The sequence below is a fragment of the Ceratocystis lukuohia genome, assembly GCF_044167205.1.
Source record: "Ceratocystis lukuohia strain C4212 chromosome Unknown Supercontig5_pilon, whole genome shotgun sequence".
NCBI classification, from domain to species: domain Eukaryota; kingdom Fungi; phylum Ascomycota; class Sordariomycetes; order Microascales; family Ceratocystidaceae; genus Ceratocystis; species Ceratocystis lukuohia.
Window position 1 is genome coordinate 720,196 of NW_027263524.1, and position 24,333 is coordinate 744,528.

The 24,333-nt window shown below is 49.7% G+C and overlaps 8 protein-coding genes across 8 annotated transcripts; 4 read left to right on the forward strand and 4 right to left on the reverse strand.

The window, feature by feature from the left end:
* Nucleotides 1–865: 865 nt before the first annotated feature.
* On the forward strand, nt 866–2,698 carry HOO65_050193 (putative glucose transporter rco-3; the record flags this gene model as incomplete). The annotated part of the gene is made up of 3 exons (XM_071003287.1): nt 866–1,553; nt 1,636–1,881; nt 1,968–2,698. 3 exons carry the CDS (start codon nt 866–868, stop codon nt 2,696–2,698), a joined length of 1,665 nt encoding a protein of 554 aa, XP_070858252.1.
* Nucleotides 2,699–3,258: 560 nt separating this feature from the next.
* Nucleotides 3,259–6,663, reverse strand: HOO65_050194 (Importin subunit beta-5; the record flags this gene model as incomplete). The annotated part of the gene is made up of 5 exons (XM_071003139.1): nt 3,259–3,683; nt 3,741–3,862; nt 3,949–5,377; nt 5,418–6,181; nt 6,293–6,663. 5 exons carry the CDS (start codon nt 6,661–6,663, stop codon nt 3,259–3,261), a joined length of 3,111 nt encoding a protein of 1,036 aa, XP_070858253.1.
* Nucleotides 6,664–8,934: 2,271 nt separating this feature from the next.
* On the forward strand, nt 8,935–11,432 carry HOO65_050195 (putative FAD synthase; the record flags this gene model as incomplete). The annotated part of the gene is made up of 2 exons (XM_071003205.1): nt 8,935–9,742; nt 9,796–11,432. 2 exons carry the CDS (start codon nt 8,935–8,937, stop codon nt 11,430–11,432), a joined length of 2,445 nt encoding a protein of 814 aa, XP_070858254.1.
* Nucleotides 11,433–12,151: 719 nt separating this feature from the next.
* Nucleotides 12,152–13,003, forward strand: HOO65_050196 (putative FAD synthase; the record flags this gene model as incomplete). The annotated part of the gene is made up of 2 exons (XM_071003499.1): nt 12,152–12,303; nt 12,385–13,003. 2 exons carry the CDS (start codon nt 12,152–12,154, stop codon nt 13,001–13,003), a joined length of 771 nt encoding a protein of 256 aa, XP_070858255.1.
* Nucleotides 13,004–13,257: 254 nt separating this feature from the next.
* Nucleotides 13,258–15,854, reverse strand: HOO65_050197 (ATP-dependent RNA helicase dbp-4; the record flags this gene model as incomplete). Its single annotated transcript, XM_071003189.1, has 2 exons — nt 13,258–15,648; nt 15,720–15,854. The coding sequence occupies 2 exons, from the start codon at nt 15,852–15,854 to the stop codon at nt 13,258–13,260; spliced, it is 2,526 nt and encodes an 841-aa protein (XP_070858256.1).
* Nucleotides 15,855–17,673: 1,819 nt separating this feature from the next.
* On the forward strand, nt 17,674–19,280 carry HOO65_050198 (Sec14 cytosolic factor; the record flags this gene model as incomplete). Its single annotated transcript, XM_071003327.1, has 5 exons — nt 17,674–17,873; nt 17,944–18,085; nt 18,190–18,562; nt 18,634–18,641; nt 18,723–19,280. 5 exons carry the CDS (start codon nt 17,674–17,676, stop codon nt 19,278–19,280), a joined length of 1,281 nt encoding a protein of 426 aa, XP_070858257.1.
* Nucleotides 19,281–19,624: 344 nt separating this feature from the next.
* HOO65_050199 (Magnesium-dependent phosphatase 1) lies at nt 19,625–20,341 on the reverse strand (the record flags this gene model as incomplete). The annotated part of the gene is made up of 1 exon (XM_071000815.1): nt 19,625–20,341. One exon carries the CDS (start codon nt 20,339–20,341, stop codon nt 19,625–19,627), a length of 717 nt encoding a protein of 238 aa, XP_070858258.1.
* Nucleotides 20,342–21,893: 1,552 nt separating this feature from the next.
* HOO65_050200 (Phototropin-2) lies at nt 21,894–24,162 on the reverse strand (the record flags this gene model as incomplete). Its single annotated transcript, XM_071003227.1, has 2 exons — nt 21,894–23,441; nt 23,509–24,162. 2 exons carry the CDS (start codon nt 24,160–24,162, stop codon nt 21,894–21,896), a joined length of 2,202 nt encoding a protein of 733 aa, XP_070858259.1.
* Between the last annotated feature and the right edge of the window lie 171 nt (nt 24,163–24,333).

Here is a 24,333-nt window from a genome sequence, read left to right on the forward strand (position 1 = left end):
TTAGCCAAGGCAGGTGCGCCCTCGAAGTCTTAGGGCCGAAGCCACTCGGGAGAAGACAAGAGGGCCAGGGAGTAATTACCATTTCCTGGTACCTACTGTGCTGTACTCGGGACGAATAACTGGTAACCCTATATGTGGCACGGTACCGCAATAATAACCATTTGCACTTTTGCAACTTTCAAGACGAGATAACAACACCCCCTATATTCCAGACCGTCTCCTCCTCCTAATCCCCATATTCTCTTACCAATGGACCACGTTGTGCCTGTTGCTATGTAAAACGCGGAGCCATTCAAAGACAGGTCTAGTGCTAGGAAATACCAGCAACATGGGCATACAACAAATATTGTGTTCATACCACCCATGTCGGCAAGAATATTAGCCTTAGCTTCAAAGCTTCGACAAGCTAATGATGTGCACAAATTACACCTAGTGTGGGGGTGGATGGATGGATGATGGGTGGGTGGGGAGGTGAGGGGATGGTCTGGCAAAAGGGTTGTACAACTGACACCCCCCCCCCCCCCCGGCGTGAAAGTGAGCGAGCAGGCACGAGAAGGAAGAGAAAAGAGAACCAGGCCAGTCAGCCAGCAAAACATGAGAGACACAGAGCAACGCGCATGTTATGGCGAATCCGCCTTGGAAATCTATATAAACATATCATGTGCTCCCTTTCTATCTTCTCCTCTCCTGCTACCTCGATCATTAACCAACCGGCCTCTCCTCCTCCTCTTCTTCTTCTTCATCTTCATCTTCTTCTCCCATTCTCTCTTTCGAGTGAACCTCGTAACAACATACTATCCACCCGCCTTCTCCTTGGCTTCTTCTTGCTCTTTCTTCCCGTCCCCCTTACGTCTAGATACTAAACATGGGTGGTGGTGGAGCTGTGCCTATGGGCACCGCCGATCTTTCGCGCATTGAGGCGCCCGTTACATTCAAGGCGTATCTGACATGTGCGTTCGCAGCGTTTGGCGGAATTTTCTTCGGCTACGATACGGGCTGGATGTCGGGTGTGCTTGCCATGCCATTCTTCATTCGCCTGTACACAGGCATCGACTACGATGAGAGCTCGCCCGACCGCACGCCTATCGGAGTGACGGCCAAGGAATTCTCGCTGCCTTCGTGGCAAAAGTCGCTCTTCACGTCCATCCTCTCGTGCGGTACCTTCTTCGGCTCGCTCATCGGCGGTGACATCGCTGACTGGATTGGTCGTCGCTTGACCATCATTGCTGGCTGCTTCATCTTCTCCATTGGTTGCGTGCTGCAGATCGTTTCTACTGACCAGACTGTGCTATTTGTCTTTGGTCGTCTGGTTGCTGGTCTGGGCGTCGGTTTTGTGTCCGCCGTGATTATCTTGTACATGTCTGAGATTGCTCCTCGCAAGATTCGTGGTGCTTTGGTTTCGGGATACCAGTTCTGCATTACCATTGGTATCCTGATTGCCAACTGCGTTGTGTATGCCACCGAAAAGCGCAACGACCACGCATCTTACCGCATTCCCATTGGTGTGCAGTTCATCTGGGCCTTCATCCTCGCTGTTGGTCTTTTCTTCCTGCGTAAGTTTCCGTGTGCTGCGTTGCCTTGCATTTATCTAGATTAGAAGTATCTTTTACTAACCCGTGTCTTCCTTCCCCTTAGCCGAATCACCCCGTTTCTTTGTCAAGAAGGGCAACGTCGAGGCCGCTGCTGAGGCTCTTTCCCGCATCCGTGGCCAGCCCGTCGACTCGGACTACATCAAGGATGAACTTGCCGAGATCATCGCTAATCACGAGTACGAGCAGGAGGCTATTACTGACACCAGCTACCTGGGCTCGTGGGCTGCCTGCTTCAAGGGCTCGATCACCGAGCCTAGCTCCAACCTGCGCCGGACTATTCTGGGCACTGGTAAGTGCATTCATCCATTTCCTCATCCTGCTGTTTAGTCTAGCCGAGTCTTGAGGACATTGCTAACAATCATCTCTCGATAATAGTCCTCCAGATGTGCCAGCAGCTGACCGGTATCAACTTCATTTTCTACTTCGGCACTACCTTCTTCAAGCAGCTAGGCACTATTAGCAACCCGTTCATGATCTCGCTGATCACAACCCTGGTCAACGTGCTCTCGACCCCCGTCTCTTTCTGGTCAATTGAGCGCTTCGGCCGTCGCTTCTTGCTGATCTGGGGAGCTTGGGGCATGATCATCGCCCAGTTCATCGTGGCCGTGGTTGGTGTGACCGAGGGCCGCCCGTCCGTCGACAACGACAATGCTGTTAAGGCCATGATTGCCTTCATTTGCATCAACATCTTCTTCTTTGCCGTGACTTGGGGTCCCGCCGCCTGGGTTATTGTCGGCGAGACCTTCCCGCTGCCTATCCGCTCCCGTGGTATTGGTTTGTCCACTGCTAGCAACTGGTGCTGGAACACTGTCATCGCCGTCATCACACCCTACATGGTCGGCGACGACAAGAACAGCGCCAACCTCGGTGCCAAGGTCTTCTTCGTCTGGGGTTCGCTCTGCATACTGTCCTTGACTTTCGCCTATTTCTTCGTGTACGAGATGAAGGGTCTGTCTCTAGAGCAGGTCGACCAGATGATGCAGGAGACTAGCCCCATCAATTCTGCCAGCTGGGTTCCTTCAAAGACCTATGCTGCGAATAGAGGCTATGTTGCGGCCCAGCCTGAAAAGGCTGGAAGCTCTGAGGTGGCCGTCGAGTCTGTATAAGAAGACTCCTTCCACCTTTCAGTGCCCATCGTGTCACGTGACATGATTACTGATTAGGGTTAAGACAAAACCACATTGCTAGACATTATATCAACTCGTGTGTGCAATGTTGGCTCTGGATGCTGGTGGCCTATGGCACATACATCGGTCTTTTCTCACTCTCCCCTTTTCTTTTCTTGTTTTTTATTTTTCTTTTCCTTTTAATCTCTACGTGTGTGCTCATCCACACACTCATGTTTGCTATATTATGTGCTTTACGATATGAAACTGTGGGAAGGCATGCGCATGGGCTGGCTCGCTTTTGCTTATGAACGAATATATCTAAGTGTAATACTTTATTTTTTACTTGAAAAAAAAAAGAATGGCTTATCCGTGTTATCCACCTCTTTTAACCTATCATGATTCATTTTCCTTTCAAGTGCACTCCCTTTTCAAATAAATTCCAAATTCCAAATACACAAAACTCTTGGGGATATCATCGTGAGCCCATCATTGACCGCTATCCAACTAAACCTAAGTAAGCCTCCTCACAACTTTGACAGTGCAATCAATGCTTACGCCTATGGCGCGCTCGAATTAGCAGCGGCAGCAGCAGCAGCTACAGACTCCTCTAGTTCTGAAAGCTTCGCCTTCTCCTCGATCGTCAGCAGCTTGTACCACTCTGAGAACCCGGCTAGATCCTTCTGGGCAGCCTCGACAAAGAACTGTGTAAGATAATCCTGGGTTTCGTCATCGCGCTCGCGCGGACTACTGCGCAGGAACTTGAGGAGGTCAGACTTTTTGTTTCCGCTCAGCATGTCTAGAGCACTTTCCTCGTCCTCCCATGCGTCGTCGCCATCGTCGTCCTCAAATTCAGCAGACGCGTTAATCGCGTCAGAGGCTCCTAGTGCCTCGGCTGCTTTGATATTTTGCTCCGACAGCAACTCGTCAATAAGAACCTTGAGGATCTTCAGAGTTACGGGGATCAAAGTGTATTGGTCGGGGTCTGTTTCTCCGTTGTTAGCGGCATTTGTAGCATGTATATATCGATAACGAGGCATACTTTTCTTAGCCCGCGAGCGAGTCATGATCCGTCCATCACCCTGCGTGATTAGGTCGCCCTTGACCATAGTCTGGACTAGGCGGGGGTCATTCAGCGCGTATAGGTTTGAAAGAGCGACAACACTGAATGATAGGTTAGTATAATGAGCGCCGGTAATGCTTGCCATTTTTTAGAAGAAGAAGAAGAAGAAGAAGAAGAAGAAGCTTACTTGTTGCGGATCTCGTCATAGCCGGCGAAGCTAGACGCGTTCTCTAGCCACTTGCTCATCACAACTTCAAGGCCATTGTGGTCACCAATCTGAATCTGGCTCAGGAATTCAACCACATCATGGGCACCTGTGATTGATAGGCGGGCAAAGACAAGAATCAGAGATTGAATGAAGGACGCAGCTTCGGCAGTAGCCAGTCGGTTAGCCACGGCAGTCAGTAGCTGCAGCAAGTAAGGGCCTAGCTTCTCGTGGCCGGCCTTTTCAACTAGCTCAGCAGCAAGACCACCAACCTCGGACGCGGCATTGTCCTCAATGTTGTTGCCTAGGAGACGGTCAATAATATGAAGGCAGATGTCTAGGCCGCTCTGGTTATTCTCGGACCAGCTGAAAACCTGCTCGTGGTCGTGGATAAGCATGTACATAACGCATTCGCAAGCGGGGCGTAGCATATCGCCATCTTCAGATTCCATAAGAACGCGCTTAAGCTTGGGAAGAGTAGCAGCAACAAAGCCAGCGGGCAAAGGCTTGGAGCTTTCTCTAGTAACTGTCACTAGTAGGTCTGTAGCGGCGGCAGCAAGGGGATCAGTCTCCGTAAAGTTCTCAAGCTCAAAAGCAGACATCAGAGTAGGAAGGATCTTGGCGCTCAATGCACCAAATTGGCCACTGGGACTAAGGCTAGACGCCGCTTCTTCGAAGGCTTCCGCAACAATGTACGTAACCTGGAAGCTAGACGCAGCAGTGCGCATTAGGTTAAAGAGCATTTCGCAAGGGTTGACCTGATCCGATAGAGTTATTCTAGGGTCGACAATAACTAGGTTGCGCAGCGCTTCAGCAAGAGCAACGACTAGCTCCTCAGACTCTTCAATCTCTTCGGAACTCTTGGATTTAATGAACTGACCAACGGCAGCAACAACTCCGGGTTGGGTGTCCGAGGAGATACGGTCAGCGCGGCACAGCTCCTCAATAGCCTTGATACAGGACACGCGCACAACTTCAGACGGGTCGGCATTGATGTGTTCAATAGTGCTCATGACTAGGCTGTCAGGGGTATCGTAAAGAGAAGTCAGAGAGGCTCCAACCAGGTAGCCACGGGCGCGCAAAAGTTCATTCTGACTCTGAGAAATGGAATAGTCGACAAGGTTCAGGTAGAACTGACAGGTTTCATCGGAAATAGAAGTGTTGGTCTCCCTGAAGTCAATGTTGACAGCATTGAAAAGAAACAGAGCGGCTTCTTGTGTGCGCCAGTCATTGGCACCAACGAACAAAGACTTGGTATAAGCACATAGACCCTTGAGAATGCTCTCCTTGAACATTTCTCCGAGCTTGATCATCATGTCGCCACAGGCAGTGCGGGCTGTGTAGTTGACATTCACTAAAGCCTCTTCGGATAAGAAAAGAGAAGCGTCAATTTCCCACAAGCCAATTTGTTCTTGGGTAACACAAGAGTAAGCAATGAGAATGTTGATGACCTCCGACATCCATGGGGGTGGCCTCAGGGCTCGCTATGTTTGCGGCAAGTTCCTGTTGCAAATGTGTCTCAACAGGAGGTGCGCGTAGATACTGGTGAATGAGATCAAGCTGGTCAAGAACAAGCAGGTCCAAGGTGTAGGGGAGTTGGTCAACATCCTCCATGCGACTTTGAGCCTCATTGTCCATGTATAGAACCTTGTAGGCATCACGTAGGGTTTGCAGTTCCGCCCAAGCCAAGGAGAAATAGGTTATGCTTTGAGGGACGATGAGACTGGGTAGAACATTCTTGATCTTGATGAGGGTCTTGATAACCTGGAGCTTTAGAGCCACAATGCCGTTCCATGACGAGGGCTGGCCAGAGGGAGTGATGGGGTCCTGAGGGAAGGGGGCTTTGAGAATGTCAAGGAAGAAGGGGCTCCATGTGGCAATTATTTCATCTCCAAAGGCTTTGGCCTCCTTGGGGTGCTCCTCCTTGACCATTTCCAGAAGATCAAAGCATCCCCGGAAAACACAGGCGGCCAGAGCGCGGTGCATTGGCTGGCGGTTGGCGTTGAGAGCCACCTCTCCAAGGGCTTTGATAATGTCACGGGCCAGGGTGAAGAACTGGTCCTCAGAAAGACTTTCGTCGACAATATCGCCGAGGATTTTTAGGGCGCCATGGACCTGGGTGTCTTGGCCAGTGGGGATGACGGCTAGGAGGGTAGGGAGGAGTTCGGGCCACTTGTCGGGGGCATCATAAGCGGCAATGCGGCCAACAACTTGACTGTGCTATACGTTAGAATGGGGGGTGACTAGGGATAGTAGCACGAGGGAAAAAAATGCAACATATCAAGACTCGAAGAAAGGACGAAACAAGGAGGGGTAGCCTACTAACCTAGCACCGCTTTTGACCCTGCGGTTGTCTTCTACGCTCAGAACTAGCTCTAGCAGAGAACGCTTAATATGGGCGCGGTTCTCGTGCGGGATATCTACGGGCGGGTCGTTGTCAACTTCGTCACATATTTCGTCATCGTCATCGTCCAGGAGGGCTTCGGGATTCCAGTTCTTCTCAACGAAGCGACGTAGCACCGATAGGGCCGACTGCCGGATAGCGGTATCGACAGAGGAATGAGCGGCTACGGTGATTAGGGTCATGGGAAAGGCGGGATTGACGCGAGCCTGCTTCAGCGCTGTCTCTGCCTGCAGGCGGATGGAGGCATCGCCAGACTGGGTGTTGGACAGGACGTGGGCAAGTTCGTCGGCCATTGTGTGCAGAATCGACTTGAGTAAAATAGGAGAGAAGAAAGAAGTAAATAGGGAATAAATAAGTCAGAGAAGACTTCAGAGACAAAACCCCGTGGCCTACCGCAATTCAAAATGGGCTCGGGAAAAGCCTTTTTTTTGGAGGGGGGGGGGGAGCGAAAAAACGGGATGCAGGAAGAAGGAATTCGAGAACAGAGGCAAGCCAAGGTTTTGGAGGGGGAAGGAAGACTGTATGGGATGGATTTTCACGTGTTTCGATGGCAAAGGAAATGTACCAAGAATAAAGAGAGGGGAAAGAGAGAATAAAAGGAAGCCTGAGCTGTTATCTCACCCACACCCGGTTTCCGACAAAATGGAAGAAGTCGAAGAGTTGCAAAAAGTCAACAAGTCGTTGTTTGGCAAGCCAAAACGATCACATACAAGAAAACCATGTCGCCCCACCATTGCAGCATATTTTGGCGGGGTAGGCTTTTTTTTTTTGGCTGTGGCCCGCCTAAGAATGACATCAAAAAGTGAAGAACCAACTTCATGCGATGTTATGATATCCACAGCCTCGTCTAGAGGCGTGATCTCTCAGCCTTGCCTGAATGGTGTTTGTTAGAGCAAATAAAGGAGGCAAGTGCCGTTTATAGATGCACGCCAGTCAACATTGCCCAATGATGTTTTTTGTTCCTTATTTTTCTCCGTTTTGTGCGTGCAAACGAGCCCTAACATCCTAAGGGCAGCAAAGCGAGCAGGCAGGTAGGGTAGGGTAGGTACTGGCATGTAGCTGGTTGCACATCTTAGGAGACAGCACTTGAACATGTCCTATGCATGACGACATGCCGATTTCCAGACAACCCAGCAGACAACAGACAAGTCGGCGTGTCTTGTTTGTTTTGTTTGTGTTTATTTAGTTTCGCTAGCGCAACGCAGCCCAGCTCAAGCGTGTGTGCGTGTGGCCCGCGACCAGCTTAAAAGGCGGTGAGCATTGCATGTGGTATGTATATTGTCCTATTGCAGCAATTATGTTATCAGCCTAATGCCATGACTTGGCTGCACTGCACCTGTCTTGGATATGTAAGTGTACGGTGCACTATGAACGTGCCTGGATCCTAACTTTATGCCCTGTGTTTGAACATTTCAGTCAGACCCTCCCTCACAAAGCCAAGACGACGCTGAAGAACAATGCTGGAAGGAATAGAAGAATTCAAGATACGCACAAGGCTTATCAGGGGTCACAACAGCAATATTGCACCGTCGCCTCAGCAGACAAAGAGCCCTAGCAGGAGGAGTACTTACTGACTTAACAGCGCTGTTCAGTGGAGACAGGCTGGCTTGGGACCGGACCTAAATCCTCTCTTTGTTCTCTTTTTGCGGCCTGATCCCTGGCTTTTTATTGGCAGTCTGTCTCTATGGGCAGCAATAAACACGTGCAAAAAAACAGCTTGGTTTTTTTTTAGCCTTTTTAATTTTCTTTTTTTGTTATCCTATGCTATTTGTTGTCACGGCGTTACCCAAGGACAACAAAAGAAATAATAGTAAGCTACCCTCTGCTCTGTTATTTATTGTCTTTTTCTCTTCTCTTCGCTCGCCGCGTTCTAGCTTTTTTTGTTGTTTTCTTGGATGCGCATTGTTGACGTTCTTTTCCTTCTTTTCTCTTTTCACTCTGGCGCTTCTTTGTCTCTTTCAGCTCAATGCTCGGTACTAAACTAGCTGCTACTTATCCACTGACCACTACTACTGGAAGCATCACATCACACGCTCTTTTACGAATCACTCGCTTTACGTCAAGACCAGACGCCGGCCTGCTTTCCTCTCCGTAAAATTCCTGAAATCTTCGAAGCCCCGGATTCACAAGCCAAGAAGCCCATTTCAGCCCAGCCAAATCAAGCCTCGAAAGAATCACGCCCAGCCAATCACAGCCCAACCTTTCATATTTCTTTGTCTACCTCTTGACGGCCTTTTTGTTTGCTTTTCTTTCAAAAAAAAAGCAGCAAGGAAGGCTCAAAGAAAAACCAGCGACTATGAATATCGGCCTGTGATCTTGTTTATTGTCTTATTTTTCTATCCCCGCTGTCGTTCTTCGTTTCTTCACAGACTCTTGTCTTGCTGTGTTTTCCCATTACCCCTTGATCTTCTACGCCAACTTGCGCCAGAACAAATAGCGACCAATCTAGAAGCACTAACAAAGCAGGCCACACAGGCCTGTCATTGTCTTGCCAGTTTGCTTATTTATCGTGAGCTTATGATCGATCCTCTTATTATTTCCGCTCCCTCCATCCGTTTTCAAGAATGCCGTCTAGAGTAACGAGAAGTCGCCCCGCCGCCGACTCCATACTAGCCACTGGCGCTGCAATCAAAGACGATCTACCACCTTTACCTACGCGCTTCACCAGCACTTATGGCGCCCAGGTCACCTATGCCATCTACAACCCATTAAAAGGCCGCCGCCGAGATCTACAGACCGCCATTGATCATGCCCTACGCAACCAGGATGACGATGCCGATAGCATCGACAGCGAGCTGATGGAGCAGTTAATGCAAGAGACGCCTGCTGCACGTCGCAGCCGTAAAGAGACTGCACTCCGTGCTAGAGCTAAGTCAAAAGCTGAAGCTGACTCTCCCACCTATACTGCAGCCCCAGCTAGTGATTCTGGCGACTACCATGATGAGGATACTGATGTCGCTGCTACGCCTGTTGCCTTTACTCGCCGACAACGCGTTCTGCCTGCTCGCCGGCGTGAAGAGGAGCGCATCCAACGCGAAAAGATACAGCAGCAGTTACTTGATGATGCTCAAATATCGGGACACGAAGACTCCCAATTACAGTCCGATCAGGAAGATGAAGAGGAGCCAGACGAAGAAGAACAGCACATCCACAATGCCACCAAGGAAGAAATATCCATTGTGGAAGAAGAGCCCGTTAGCGCCGCCCAGGAACCGACTAGCAAGGACCAGGAACAAGTTACGCTTAGCCACAAACTAGAGCTAGAGCGACGCGCCCGCGAAAAGCGCTCCGATGCGTCCGATGCTTCTTTTAACAGAGAGGGTGGACTCTACGGTGAGGCTTCGTTCAAGCATCTCCTTAAAAGAGCGGTTGGTAAGGTCCCTTTTATCCCCACATACAATAAGCAAGCTAACCATTTCTACTAGCTTCGGTCGCCAGCCTCCTCTATAAAGGCTCGCTTGGGCTCATTGTCGTTGTCTTTTGGGCTGCCCTTCTTGCCTGGATTTCTGCTCACTATACCGTCAACCCTGCCTTGGCTGAATGGGATGTTGTGTGGGATAACAGCAACGGCTTATGGGAGAACGTAGCCCAGTTCTCTCCGCTAGTTCCCATTGCGCCCTTATCCTATTCAACCCACAACGAAGGCAGTTTTGATGGAAACAACTCTGCTATAATCAGCGCATTCAGTCAGGAATTAAAACGCCAAAAGAAGAAGCTGGCAAGCTTGGAAACGAGCAATTCGCTCAACACCGAAGCGCGCGAGCGTTTGCAGAAGATGCTGCCTGATCTCATTGTAGTTGAAAGGGATGGTGGTAAATTGCGCCTTCCTTCCAATCTTTACCACGCCATCCGCGATGACCTCATCAAGGATGGCATCTTTTTCAACATGGGCAAAAACCACGGTGGAAAGTTTGAGATTTCCTCACCCCGGCAATGGGAAGCCATGATGCACCGCATCGATAAGGAAGGCTATGCCAAGAAGAGCGATATTTCACCGCTGGAGCCTGGAGTCACGAGCGAAGTGTGGCGTGAATTCCGCCGCCAAAACGACAAACTTCTAGCAGAGATCAAGAAGTCAATACCCGTGGCTGAAATAGCCAATGTCCCTGATTCGAAAGTCGTCACACGCTCCAAGTTAATCGAAGAAATGGATGCCGAGTTTGCGCGGACTAAGAAGATGATGCGGACCGAACTGGAAACGCTAGAAGAGCGCCTGATGAAGAAGTTAGAGACAGCCATCAAAGCTGCCGGCTCCACTACTTCTGCCGCCTACATGACACGCAGCGAAGTTACGGCGTTGATTAACACAATGCTGCGCAAGGCCGTCAGCGAAGGACAACTCAATGCGCTAGCCGACCGTGAGATCCGATCAGACTTTAACTCGGTACTGACCCAACAAGTAAATTTCTTCTCTCCCGGTGCTGGTGCCCAAATCATCCCCCAATTAACTTCACCACACTTCAACAACGAAGACGTCAAACGCAATAGAGAGATCAAAGGGTCAGGTGCTCAGAAGACTGCCGAGGGTGTAAGTGATATTACTCCTGCCTCTGCCTTGAGTGACTGGACAGATGATGGCCAATGTTGGTGTGGTTCAATTGGCATTACACGCCGAGGTGAACGCCAGGGCACGATTGTATCCGTCCAGCTCTCCCGCTACATCGTCCCGGAGCACATTGTACTTGAACATATTGTCAAGGGCGCCACTCTAGATGAACCCGCACGGCCACGCGATATTGAGGTATGGGCGTACATTGAGGATTTGACTATTCGCGAGCGCGTCGACAGATTCATTAGCAAGTATCTCCCTAAATTCGTGGACGAAGATGGCAAGCCAATTGGCAACCCGTCCTCCATTGACGGCTATGTCAAGATTGGCGTCTTCACCTTCCCAGCCAGTGAGCACAGCAGAGAGTACATACACCGTCTATCGCCAGATCTAGCAGAACTTGGCGTTGAGACAACGTCCATACGCGTTGTTGCTGCAACAAACTACGGCGATAAGGACAAAACCTGCTTCTATCGCATCCGCATGTACGGACAGATCGTTGACAAGGCTTGAGCTCTTGGTTTGATGGAGCTATGGGGAAGGGAAGGGGATATAGCGGAGTTTGGCCCCTTTTTTTGGAGAGGAAAAAGAGACTGAATTTTCTCTTGTTGATTTTAGATTCCTGTGTTTATTTCATCGCTGCTGGCTGTTGCTTTGTTCTTGGGGTTCTTTTTACTTGTTGTTTTCTCTGATGATACTCGATGATGTTTTTTTTTTTTCGCTACTGCACATAACAAATTTCCCGGCTTTACCTATCTCTCAGTGCCATGCCCGGGGGGCTCGCATTGATTCACATATTGAATAAGAAATGAATTGTCATACACTTGCTCTCTTTACAGCTGTATAGACCATGAGGCTTTTCTAGGCTATCACATGAAGATTAGGCCCTATAAAGCGGTGAGCCGCGGCAGAATTGCAGTCCATATTATGCTATGTAACCTTAATTTAGTGCTGGTCCTTTCTATAATACAGGTGCCTGTTCCTCCCCAGAGCCTACATTTAGGGAGGGGGGGACTCGGCTATCGTCGATGCTGCATGCTACCAAATCGGCTGCTACTATAACAATGAGTCCAGGCCAGCTTGCTTTGAAGTTGTCCAAATATTAAAGCATCGCATTCTTCCCCTCTCGCCTCTTGTCTCTCTCTAACGCGGTCATCGCTTTTTTTTTTTATCTTACTTGTCCCTTCTCGGCTATCAACGTCCGTAATATCCTAGATACCCCTCGCCTAGATATGGAACTCCGCGAAGCCTGTCGTCAAATGCATGGCAAGGTCGAAGCCTTCCTAGCCCACGAAAACACGGCCGCAAATACGGTGCTGGCAGCTGTGCAGGCACAAACACGCACGTCTCTAGCCATCATCGACGAAGCCCTGGAACAATATTCGTAAGCAGCAGTGCTTTCCCCGTGCTCCCTTCTCTCCCCTTAGTCTTTGACCTCCATGCTAACTCTCGAGTCCCCAAACAGCTTGGACCAGCTTGCGCTCTCCTACAACGGCGGGAAAGACTGCCTTGTACTCCTTGTCCTCATTCTCGCATCTTTACACAAGCGCTACGCCGCCCTCCCGTCCGCATCTTCCACCTTCGCCTCTAGCACCACGCCACAGTTCCCCCCACTACTACACAGCATCTACATCGAATGCGCCGATCCATTCCCGCAAGTTGATGCTTTTGTAGCACAAACATCAGCTGCGTACGGATTGCAGTTAGCACGCAGTTCAAAGCCCATGAAGGCCGCACTGGCCGACTACTTGGCAGCAGAGCCGCAGTTGCGTGCCGTGTTCGTCGGCACCCGGCGCACAGACCCTCACGGCGCACAGCTGCGCTTCTTCGACGAGACGGACGGCGACTGGCCGCGATTTATGCGCATCCATCCAGTCATCGACTGGCATTACACTGAGATCTGGGCCTTCTTGCGCGAGCTCGGCATCGAGTACTGTACGCTGTATGACCAGGGCTATACATCATTGGGTGGCGTCAATGACACGTTTCCTAATCCAGCTCTCAAAAAGGCTGATGGCGAGGGATTTAGGCCTGCCTATGAACTTACAGAGGACCTGGAGGAACGACTTGGCCGACACCGGTAGCATATGAACAACGGCGGCCCAGTCGGCTCCTTTGCTTTACTAGCGTTTGTATAGACAACTTACGGGAAACAATGTTGATGAGCATCTCAAAAGATATGTGAACATGAATCTGCAGTAGAACAGTGGAATAAAAAAGAAATCAATTGGCTAGCCCCGTCCTTTTATGATATGCAAAAAAAAAGAAACACCAGTATGTATGTGGAATTATGGCCACTAATCTTCTTTGCCCTCTTCTTCTTTCTTCTCCTTCGCCCTTAGTTTAGCAGACCTGCAGCCAGGGCCTCGTAGTCCTCCAAAGTTTCGGGCTCATGATCCATCTCAATAACCTTGCGCCCGCTCTTGCGATCCTTGCGCTTCTTCTTGCGTTCTCTACGTTCCTCCTCTGAGTCATCCTCAAACCACTTCTTGGCCCGCTTGCCACCAGCTTTCGGCTCATCAATTGGTGCCCGGTCATCGCTATCTTCCATGTCCGAGTCATTATTTCCTGACGCTGCAATAGGCAGGCTCCGCAGAAAATCTAATGCCGCCGAAGGATCTTCGTAATCGCCACCTGCCAGTTGCACGCCAGCATCTGCATCACCGTCATCGCTATAGTCGCCATCAGAGCCAGCGCCTTCTTCATCGCCCGATCCAGCCCTTGGTGCCGCATAGCCGAGCTCTTCCTCACGCTCACGTTGTTTGCGCTTATCGCGCTTCTCCTTGCGGCGCTGCTTGGCCAGCTTCTTGTCATCGGCATCGGCATCCTTGAGGGCCTGTGCTTCCTCAGTGACGAAGCGGCGGATCTGCTCCTCGACAGGCCCCTCGTTCTTGAAGTCTTCTTCGTTCTTGAGCTCATAGATAGCACGCGGGTTGCCCTCATCGTCAAAGACAATCTTCTCGGCTGGCCCACGGTACTTGAGAAGCTTCTTTTTCGATTTGAGGAGCTTCTCACGGCGCTTCGAGTCGATTATAAGCTCCTTCCCGCCCAGGTTAAGCACCTTGGGCTTAGCACCCGGTGCCTCTTCAACGTCGGCCTTTTCGTTGTCAGAGTCGGAGTCGGCGTTGATGACGCGCTTGACCTTCAGGAAATCGTCGCCCTCGTCTTGCTCGCCGTCTTGCACCAGCTTGGTGTAATGGCCAGAGAAAACGTCTTGGTTCGTCCGCTCAAACATCTTCTCGTACTTGGTGCGGACCTCCTTCTTCTTAGGCTTCTTTTTAGAGTTGCCGTCAGAGTCTTCTCCTTCAGATTCTGAGCTAGAGAAGCCTTGGCGCGGCGCATTCTTAATCTTCTTAATATCTTCGCCCTTCTGAAACTTGATCTGTGGCGTTCCAGGAAGACCTAGACTTGAAGCAAATTCGTCCAGATTCAGCTGGTCAAAGTGGAACACTTGCTTGTCCTTTTGCAGATATATAGATCGCGTATAACTAATAAACGCTTTTTGTGCGAGGTACTTGATGTCAGGGCTTTGAAATGCCATGCTTTGCAGCTTTTCGACAATTCTTCGCTTTTTCTTTTCTTTAGCGTGCACCTTTTGGATGGGGATTTTCTTGTGCTCAAGGCGCTTCATAAAGCCCTCCTCTTCGCTGGGATCAAGGAACATGATAGCCTTGCCAACACTCTCATATCGTGCAGTACGGCCCACCCTGTGAATGTAGGTATCGGCGTCTTCTGGGCAGTCGACCTGCACGACCCAGTCAACAGCGGGGAAGTCGACACCTCGAGCCACCACATCCGTCGCAAACAAGCAAGAAAACTGGGCGCGCGAGAACTTGCGTGTGATTTCTAGCCGGGCAATCTGTTTTTGGCGGCCATGCAGATGCAGCAGTGGCACACCTGGTTGCATCTGGCGGAAGCTTTCGTATACAAATCGAACCTGCTTTCCTGACGATAGGAAAACGATGATCTTGCTTTTGAGGTTGGCTTTTATAAAACCCCACAACATGTCCAGCTTCTCGTGTAATGGTACCACCATGTAGTGTTGCTGTAGCGTCGCGGGTGTAGCAGTTGTAGCCTTCTCATGTACCGAAACATACTCGGGGTCCTTAAGACTGAGACGGGCCAAATCCGACACCTTTTTGCTCTGTGTAGCACTGAACATGAGGGTCTGGCGCTGCTTGGGGAGGTGATCCACCAATGCGTCGACGGCAGACTGGAAGCCCATGTCCATGATGCGATCGGCCTCGTCCAGCACCAGAATCTGCAGGTTGTTTACGTCCAGGCCCGCCGTCTGATCTAAATGCTGCAACATACGGCCGGGTGTACACACCAAGATGTTCATCTTTTCAAGTCTATCAGCCTCCTCCTTCAGACTCTTGCCGCCAATGACTAGACCGGCAGAGAAGGCATGATGGCGTCCGACTTTTCGCAGCACCTCAAATATCTGCACGGCCAGCTCGCGGGTAGGCGAGATGATGAGGGCACCAAGACCGTCGAATTCGGTCCAGCGCGCACGGTACAGCCGCTCAAGCACGGGAATGATGAAGGCAAGAGTCTTGCCGCTACCGGTTTTTGCGGCTCCGAGGACATCAAGATTCTTTAGGGCGAGGGGCAGTGCGCGAGCTTGAATGTCGGTCAACACTTTGAAGTGGGAGGTCTCGAGGCCATCGAGTGTAGGTTCTGAGAGTGGAAGGTCGGAGAAGTTGGTAACTTGGGTCGCTTTTATGTCCTTCGAAATTAAGAGTATCCGGTTAGCACACACTATCCTCTGTAGCCCACCCGTCTCGGCCGTGCACTTACAAATTCTTCGACGGACTTGATCAGCTCGTCAATGCTAGCAATGGTCTCCTTGCGCCGTTGTAAGCGGTCTTTTGTCTTGCCCTCCTTGTACTTGCGCCGAAGAGCGCCGCCGGCTTTTCTATGAGGAGTAGGCATTGCTTCGAATTTGGAAACTGTTTAAAAAAGCAAAGACAAGCCTCAAACTGAATCCGTTTCTTGATCGCGACTAGAAACAACTCGAACGCTTAACACAATGTTGAAGCTTCTGCTGAGGTTCTACCCAAAACTTTTTTTCTGGAGCCTTCCGATAAGCTCCACCAAAGAAGCTTATCTTTTCTGCCAGGTGTTGTCAGCTGTAACTCTCTTCCCTCCCACTGTCAAGTACGATTTAAGCTTAAAGCCCCCCCGGGCGTCGGACTTTGTTTTCTACAAAGCCCCTTCTTGCCGACAACCCAAGACAAGGCTTCATATTCACGGCTTCATTTTGTATGAGCGGGTTTAAAAAGTCCGGCAGCCCGAACTCGGTTTCGGCATGACAGTTAGAGGGGGAGGCGGCAGTCACGCGCACAACTAACAGGGCAGATCAGCCCTATACTTGGGTCATGCCTTGTATCATTTACCCCAAGGATGTAATAAAAATGAGTGGGTGGACAACAATGGCACAAGAATGCAAGTCGTTTTTGTGAATGTCTTGAAGCAGATTGAACAACTAGCCATGTATCAACTGACGTCACCCCTGGCTTGCACAGGGGAAACAGTGGTACAATAAACAAGTTGAGGGAGGCAACAAGACTTTACTAGTAAGCGGAACGACCGGACTTTTACAGAAAAAAGAGCGAAATTTTGGCAAAAAACAACACAGTAAAGGGCAACTACCCTTGCAATTTCAAAGAACAAGTCAGCGTCTTCAAGGGGGGGAAGGAGACAAAGTGTCACACAGTCAACCGTCAACCACACGCCTCAAAATCAGCTCTGTCCTTCTTTATTATGTAATAATCCGGCGAAGGACAAAGACCGGAAATAGCACCTTCCTAACCGCAAATCTTGCCGCTGCAAGATTGCAGTACATGGACATTCACAAACACATACAACATACAGAGATAGATAGTGCTATCTTTTCATCCGTCAGGCCCGCTCGGTCTGTGATATAAAAATAGGGATCCGTAAAGATTCAAAGCCCAGGCTTGCACCGGAGAAACCCCCCCAAGTTTCTCTCGCTTATTTGTGTATTAAAAATCAAACTTGACCCCTTGCTAGCCGCCTTCCGGGTTGATTGAAGCAACAAGTTCCTTACGCTGGCTGACTGATCCACCGGTCCCGACCTCTGGAGGAACAGCATATAGTTGGGTACAAGCTTTTTTATGCGGCACGTCTGCCTAACAGAAGTACCTTTTCACCTTCCCGAACCAGTGCCCCTTCTTAGCTAAGGATGAGATGCTTCCCGCCTTTTTCGCAAGAAAGAGCAGACAAGGTAAAGCTAAGGTTCCAGAATCATCTACTATAATAATATCCATACATCCCATCACAACCAAGACCAGCCCTTCATCCATTCATTACTCATAAATCCAACAACCAACTTCCCATCTTCAGCCGCAAAATCCTAGCAACTCTTTCCTTTTTTTTCTCCTGCTCCTCTTCTCCTCTTCTTATTCTTCCTTGATCCATTCGGTAGCTACCCTTTTGAGCCAGCGCCTTGCCCTGCACACCAACATCCGAAGCTATATAACAAATCCAATAGCCCACTTTCCGTCTTTATTTGCCCTTCTTCGTGCTCCTTTTTCCCTTCCTTGCCTCCCTCGCCTCTCTTCTGGCTTCATCCGACACTTCCTCAATAAACATCGCCTATACGTTTCCCTCTTGTCTTCCTCTCCACATCGCTCTTCTCTTGTATACTTTTCTTTTCCTTTCCTCTACCTTAGCTTCCTTCCTCCTACAAATCTACCCCAATTTCCTTACTTACACCCGTATCCAAGCGATGGCTCCCTCCCACGAAGAACAGAATGGTGCTGCAGCCAAAAGCGCTGTCGCTGGTGCCGAATTCGCCTATCCCAACGGCCATCTAGAGCACTTGACCGCTCCCGAAGCTGCTGCGTTAAAATCATTCAAAGATTTATTGATCACCAAAGGAAGATATACAGCCGGCGCACCACCATCCCATGACGATTCCACTCTAATGTAAGACCAGCCAGCTAGCAACCTTGCGTTTCTTTCTTAAGCCTCATTCCCTGACTTTGTGACTTGCTAGCCGTTTTCTCCGTGCCCGTCGGTGGGTACCCGAAGATGCTTTGACTCAGTTCTCAGATACAGAGGATTGGCGCAAGGCCAATGACATCAACGTACTGTACCAGACCATTGATATTGATGCCTACGAACAAAGTCGTGTATTGGTATGTATTTGTTGCCATCAAAAACAGCACATTCATTCTCCCTCTCTCCTTCTACCATTATCAAAGTCTCTTTTTAACTAACGCTCTCATCCCCCATAATACAGTATCCCCAATGGACCGGACGGCGCGATCGCAAAGGCATCCCCGTCTACACATTTCAGATTCGCTCTCTCGACAGCAAATCTGTAGTGGACTACGAAAAGACAGGCGCGACAACAAACTTTAGTAAAGCCAAAACCGATGGCAAAACACCCGCTGGAATGCTCCGTCTCTTCGCCTTGTACGAAAATCTATGCCAATTCGTTTTCCCCTTCAGCACCCAGCTTCAGGACCGCCAGTTTGCGAATATGCCAATCTCCATGAGCACCAATATTATCGATGTCTCTGGTGTTAGTCTGCGCCAGTTCTGGAGCCTAAAAAACCACATGCAGGTTGCAAGCACATTGGCCACTGCCAACTACCCCGAAACTCTTGATCGTAAGCAGCCCTGTTTTCATCCAACCATTGTTTACAAGTAGCTAACTTTTTTCTTTTCAATTTTTCTTTAGGCATCTTTGTAGGTCCAGCTATCTCTGCTAATTAGCGGTGTTGTTCATCGGACTTAAGAAACCTAACATTACTAACCAACCTCCTGCAGGTCATCGGCGCACCAGCCTTCTTCTCAACCATCTGGGGCTGGATCAAGCGGTGGTTTGACCCTGCTACTGTCTCCAAGATTTTCATTCTTGCCCCCAATGAAGTCACCGAAGTCCTCACCTCCTTTATTGATCCCAAAAATCTCCCTAAACAATATGGTGGTGAGCTGGATTTTAACTGGGGTGACTTGCCAACTGTTGACCCTGCATGGGCCGGGGCATTGGAGTGGGCCGACGGTTACAAGAGCTTCCCAACAGGTCCCATGGTCTGGCAGCCTTACGGAGATGGTTCCAGACTCGAGTGTCTTGGTCTTGGCTACAAGAACGGAAAACCTCGCAGAGACCGGATATGCACCATCCCCAAGACCTATCTGCAACCTTGGGAGAAAGAAGCTCTAGAAACCACCGCTTCCCAAACGGCAAGAGGAAGCAACGAAACGGCAGTGGCTTCCGAGGAGCCTGCCACCAAGATGGCTGAGCTTTCCATCGGCGATGAGAAAAATCCCAAGAATGCGGCAGTAGAGCAAGCTGAAAACGGCGTGGTTGCCCCCTCTGCGTAAACACTGCTAAAACGCAGCTAGTATGTGCCTTGCTACATTCTGATATTTAATAGACCGTTGCAGCTTGCTTATAGCTGGCTGTTGGGCTGGACACTAGGGGAGGCTAGAGGATGTGATACCATTGCTTTTTCAATTGTTTATTTATTTGGTTTACATTTCTGTTGTTATACGTTTGGTTATTTCGCATGGATCGGCAGTTTATATCATTAATCCCCTTTTTTTTTCATCACGGCACGATAGTGTGCAATCTATAGAAATGTTTCACGAACATTCGTCATGTTCCTCGTCCTTGGCCTTCAACCCACGCCCTTTTTTTTTTTTTTTTTTTTTTGCCTTCGACCCGCTCATTCTGGAAGGTTTTTGGTCACATGTCCTCTTCGACGCCACCACGCTTCAACGCCCTTTTCAATTTCATCCCATGTAACGCCATCACGCACCAGCTTCATTGTAACACCTAGACTCTCTACCTCTCTATTGCGATTTTCGTCGTCGAAGAACAGCATGTCCTCAAACTTGACGCCTGTCTTCTTGGCCAGCGCCTCAAAATGCGCAATCTTGCTACGTGGGTAAATTTCTAGCGGCGCATCAAACAGCTCCAGTGCACGCCGCGGTTTTTCCCAGTGTATTTCGTCATCCAAGTCAACAATCCCTCCGCCGCCTGCACTCCGCCCACCTCTCCCGCCTCGTCCGCGCTCTGCTGGGGGTGGTATAGCGCTGGGAAGTGGCGGCGGCGCAGGGACATGCAATAGCTTGAGCATCTCGCGTGCCAACTCGGGCGCGCTGGTCCGTGAAGCTACAGCCAGCTGGATGCCCGCACGTGAGAGCGCGTGTAGGATCGATGGCACCTCACGGTACAGTGCAAAGGACTCGCCAACACGGTCGACCACAGTAAATGCATCAATAGGCTTAAGTGGCGGGGTCACATGTGTATCAACCCAAAAGGGCCAGAGAGTGTAGTCAAGATCAAAGACGATCATGGTGGGGAGAGGCAAGGCGGGGTCGGTGAGACTCGAGGGTAGGAAGTCAGTAGAGGGTGCGGGGAGCTTGGATTTCGGAGCCATGGTGAAAAGAGAGAATGACGGAGTATATTCAATGACGGATGCAACAAAAAAGCTTCAGATTTTAACCCCAAAAGCTTTACTTTAAAGGCATGATAACCATCGTGGAGAGAACAAGCTTTCATCGAATTTGGATGAGCCAAATCTGCAACATGACCCACTCACCAGGAAGGAGCGATAAGAGACTTATCGTGAAAGCCCGCTAAGCTCAGACAGCTCCTGTCAAAGCTTGTATTTATGTAACAAGGGAACTTGCAATGTCATAGAGTTTTCGGGTCCAATTATGAAATATACACACGTAAATGCATATATCTGCACGAAATATGCCACTGATTATGCTATGCTATGCTATGCATGTATTAGAGCAAAGAAAAGAGCCCAACAAAACGCCAGTTTCCTGCCTAGCTTCGCACTCGATGTTCTAACAAAGATGGCAAAGATGCTGCTTATTCAGAGCCTCAGTCAGACTATACATTAGACCTTAGGCTAGCCGATTTTCAGTCTAACTATAGTATTCTCTAGTAGCTTTTTCTTTCCCACGGATAAAAAGAAAAAGAAAATTGACAGTGAATGGGGAATCTATGAAAAAAGTACCGCACATACGAGCGAGACATATAAATGTTAATAAATGGTAGGGTTATGGCAAACCTAACTTTTGTTCTTTTTCTTTTTCTGGGGGGTTTTCTATCTCCATTTTTTTTTTCTTTTAAACTTGAATTTGGCGTCTACTGGAGTCACCAAGATCAAACGACGCGGACAGAACTGACCCTCCGCAGAGCTGGCAACACGGATTTTGGGCAGGAGAAGCACATATGCTTCCAAGCAAGCTTTTAACTCACATTCGTCCTGTGTTTTGTTTGTTTGTATTATTTAACGTCTACCTACTGACTTTCCACAGCAACACGACAGCTTTCATCAGAACAAGGGAAAAAGAAAAAAGGGAAAAAATCTTTTTTTGCTCAGAGTACAGGTTATAAGGTCGGATAAATCGGCAATAAACAAGAATCCCAAGAAATCTCGGTTCTGTGGTCTAGTGGTATGATTCTTGCTTTGGGATCCACTCAAGGTTGCAAGAGGCCCCGGGTTCGAACCCCGGCAGAGCCCCGATTCCATCTCTTCTCAAGCATTACATAGCTTGAGATGTTCTTTTTTCTCATCCGTTGAATTTTCTCAACGCCGATTACAGGACAGACGAGTCTAGTTTTTTTTGTCCCTTCCTTGCCTCCCTTCCACCCCCCCTTTCAAGCAAACCAATGACTGGATGGTCCTCCCTACTCTTCTGCTCACTCATTAACCAATGGATTTACACAACTATTAAACACCACAAAGACACCGTATTCTTTCAACACTCACATATACTGACGGATCGATGACTCGACAAACCTCTCTCTAATCTAATAAGCCTTGAAATAAATCCATTGAGAACAAATGTCTGGCATGCTTGGCGACATGCTATATTACAAACACAGACCTAAGTAGGTCAAGCGCATACATAGGCAAAGGAAGTACAGTGTATCCCTTCGTGTTATGTGTTATCTACCGTACCCCAACATGATTACAAAAACGTTGACGGAGGCGCCCTGACTACTGGCGATAAGGTCAGCATAATCCAGCATACCAAGCCGTCGGCGTCTTTCAGCGGCGTCCAATGGCCGAGGAACTTGTGGCTCTTTTTCATCCTGAACCCGGGAACATCAGGACAGCTACCGCCACCGCGGTTCATGGCGGGCAAGACAATGTCGATGATGAGGCTATTGCCATCATGCAATACACGATCATGCACAGCGGCCTTGGAGCTCTTGGTCAGCGACGAGCAGTGGGCATTGGCTAGGATGTCAAAGACGTCATGGCCGAGAACATCGCGTGGGTGGCCGAGGCCGAGTGCCTCTTGAGCCGGCTTGGAGCAGAAGGACACGGCGAGCGCAGGCTGTGATACGGCGGCATGTTTTTTCCTGCTGAGCGAGGGTGGTGGTGATTCAAGTAGAGTCCGTGGGTGGGACTGGTGTGTCTTGGGCGGTTGCACGACGCTGAGGATGAGGAAGCGCGTGTAGGGTGTGTAGAAGGCGTTGATATCGTCGGTCGGACAAAGGGCAGCCACATCTTTTGGAGTGTGCAGGAGAGCATCGACAGCTTGTAGGGATGGTTTTGGCTGAGCTGCTGGTGTATCCAGAGCTGATTCAATAGGGGCCTGTGGAGTCTGCTGCTGTTCTTGAGACTGTTTTTGCCGCGGTTGATATGGATGCTGTTTTCGGAAAGATGGGAACATGCGGCGCCGTGAAAGTGGAGAAGACACGGCATCCTTGTCCGGGGTTTGCGGTGTTGCCGAAGTTGGTGTTGATCGGAGACTGTACATCCGGGAGATGCGATGAGCTTTTTGAGGGGTTGTGGTGGGGTTTTTAGGCTCTGCTTTTTGAGAGCCGAAAGTTAGTGTGCTGAGGATATCATCGGTAGAGGATATGCCCTCGGTTACGTCAACCTGTGCGGCAAGATAGTAGCGGACATCATGAGTGAGTGCATCTGTCAGGGGACATAGATACATCAGGTTCCAAAAAGGAGTTCCATCATTTCTGTAGTTGACCAAGAGCTCGACGCTTTCTTCGCCCCGTTTGAGTGCAGTCTGGATGCGCTTCAAGGTATCGGGGTTTGTGGCAGGCCCATCTAGCCTGCGCTTATTATGCTGGATGATTTCACTCCTTGAGTACCCGCTTAGATTGGTGTATCCGTCGGACACATGAGTGATAGGGTATCCCGGGACCCGAGCGTCGCTCAGACAAAACGACTCGCCTAGGGACGAAAAAGGCGATGCCTCGCAGGGAACACTAAGTGACAGATGTGCCGAGATGCTCATGGCAAGCTGGTTACGGATAAAGGCGTAGTAGATGTCGGGAATAGCATTCTGGTCCAGGTAGAACTGAGATTCAAGAAACAGTGTTTCTAGACGGGGGAGATAGGCATTGCTGACTTGGCGAGCATCGCTGCTAACGGCACGAAGCATAGCTGGGGGTAAGGTTATAGGCGATGGGGCACTGAGAGAAGTAAAGGTAGATGATATGGACGTGATGGAATCTTGGAGACTGTGTACATCACGAATATACTTTCGTATCTGCGGCAAGCGGAGGAGGGCGTTAGCAATGTGAAGGTGATGTCTGCAGATTTGCGCCGTCACTCACTCTCAACATATATTCAATATTCTGGGCGCAGTCTCGGCTTCTAGCGAAAGCTAGCCAGCGAGCCATGATAGCATCGTCCTCGAAAGTCTGGCGAATAGTGTCTGGATTCAACAGATCAATGATTTCAGCCTGTCCGCCAGACGGGCTCGCTTGTTGTTGGTTTTGGCATTGCAGCTTCAGCGCCCTGATATTGTTCAGGCTGCGCACGCGGTTGCCGAGTGTCTTGGACTCTACGTATCTTGGCGATGATGGGGTGCTGTCAGATTGATGATGGTTCTGTTGGTGCTTTGAAACAGCAGCTACTTTGAAACTAACAGCAGCAGCAGCAGCAGAAGTGCTGTCGATAGTGGTCGCCGTTGTGGTTGCTGTCACATTGAACGAGAGCCCTGAGTCTCGGCGCGAATACACGCTGTTATCTGAGATTGGCCGCGGTCTTGAGCGCGGCGGGCCGAGTGATGGGATGGGGCTGGAAGTGGTGTTTGTAGTTGCGGTGGTGGCAGTGGTGGCAGTGGTGGCCGTAGTGGCGATGCTGGGGGCCTCTGATATGGACGAAATAGTGGACGAGAGCGGTGAGACCGCAGTGGACGATGGGCGGCTAGAAAAGAAGGTAGGCGTGCTACGGCGCCGTACATGGATGGATACAGGGGGCTCCATATTGTGCTAATAGGGCGTATAGCTGGCAGAAGAAACAAGAAAGTGGCAGTAAGAGACGAAGTAAAAAAAAAAATTAAAAATTTTTAAAAAAAATAAAAAGGCTTGAAAAGCAGAGAGAGGGAAAAGATGATCAAGATCAAGATAGGAAAATACAACAGATAAAAGGAGAAC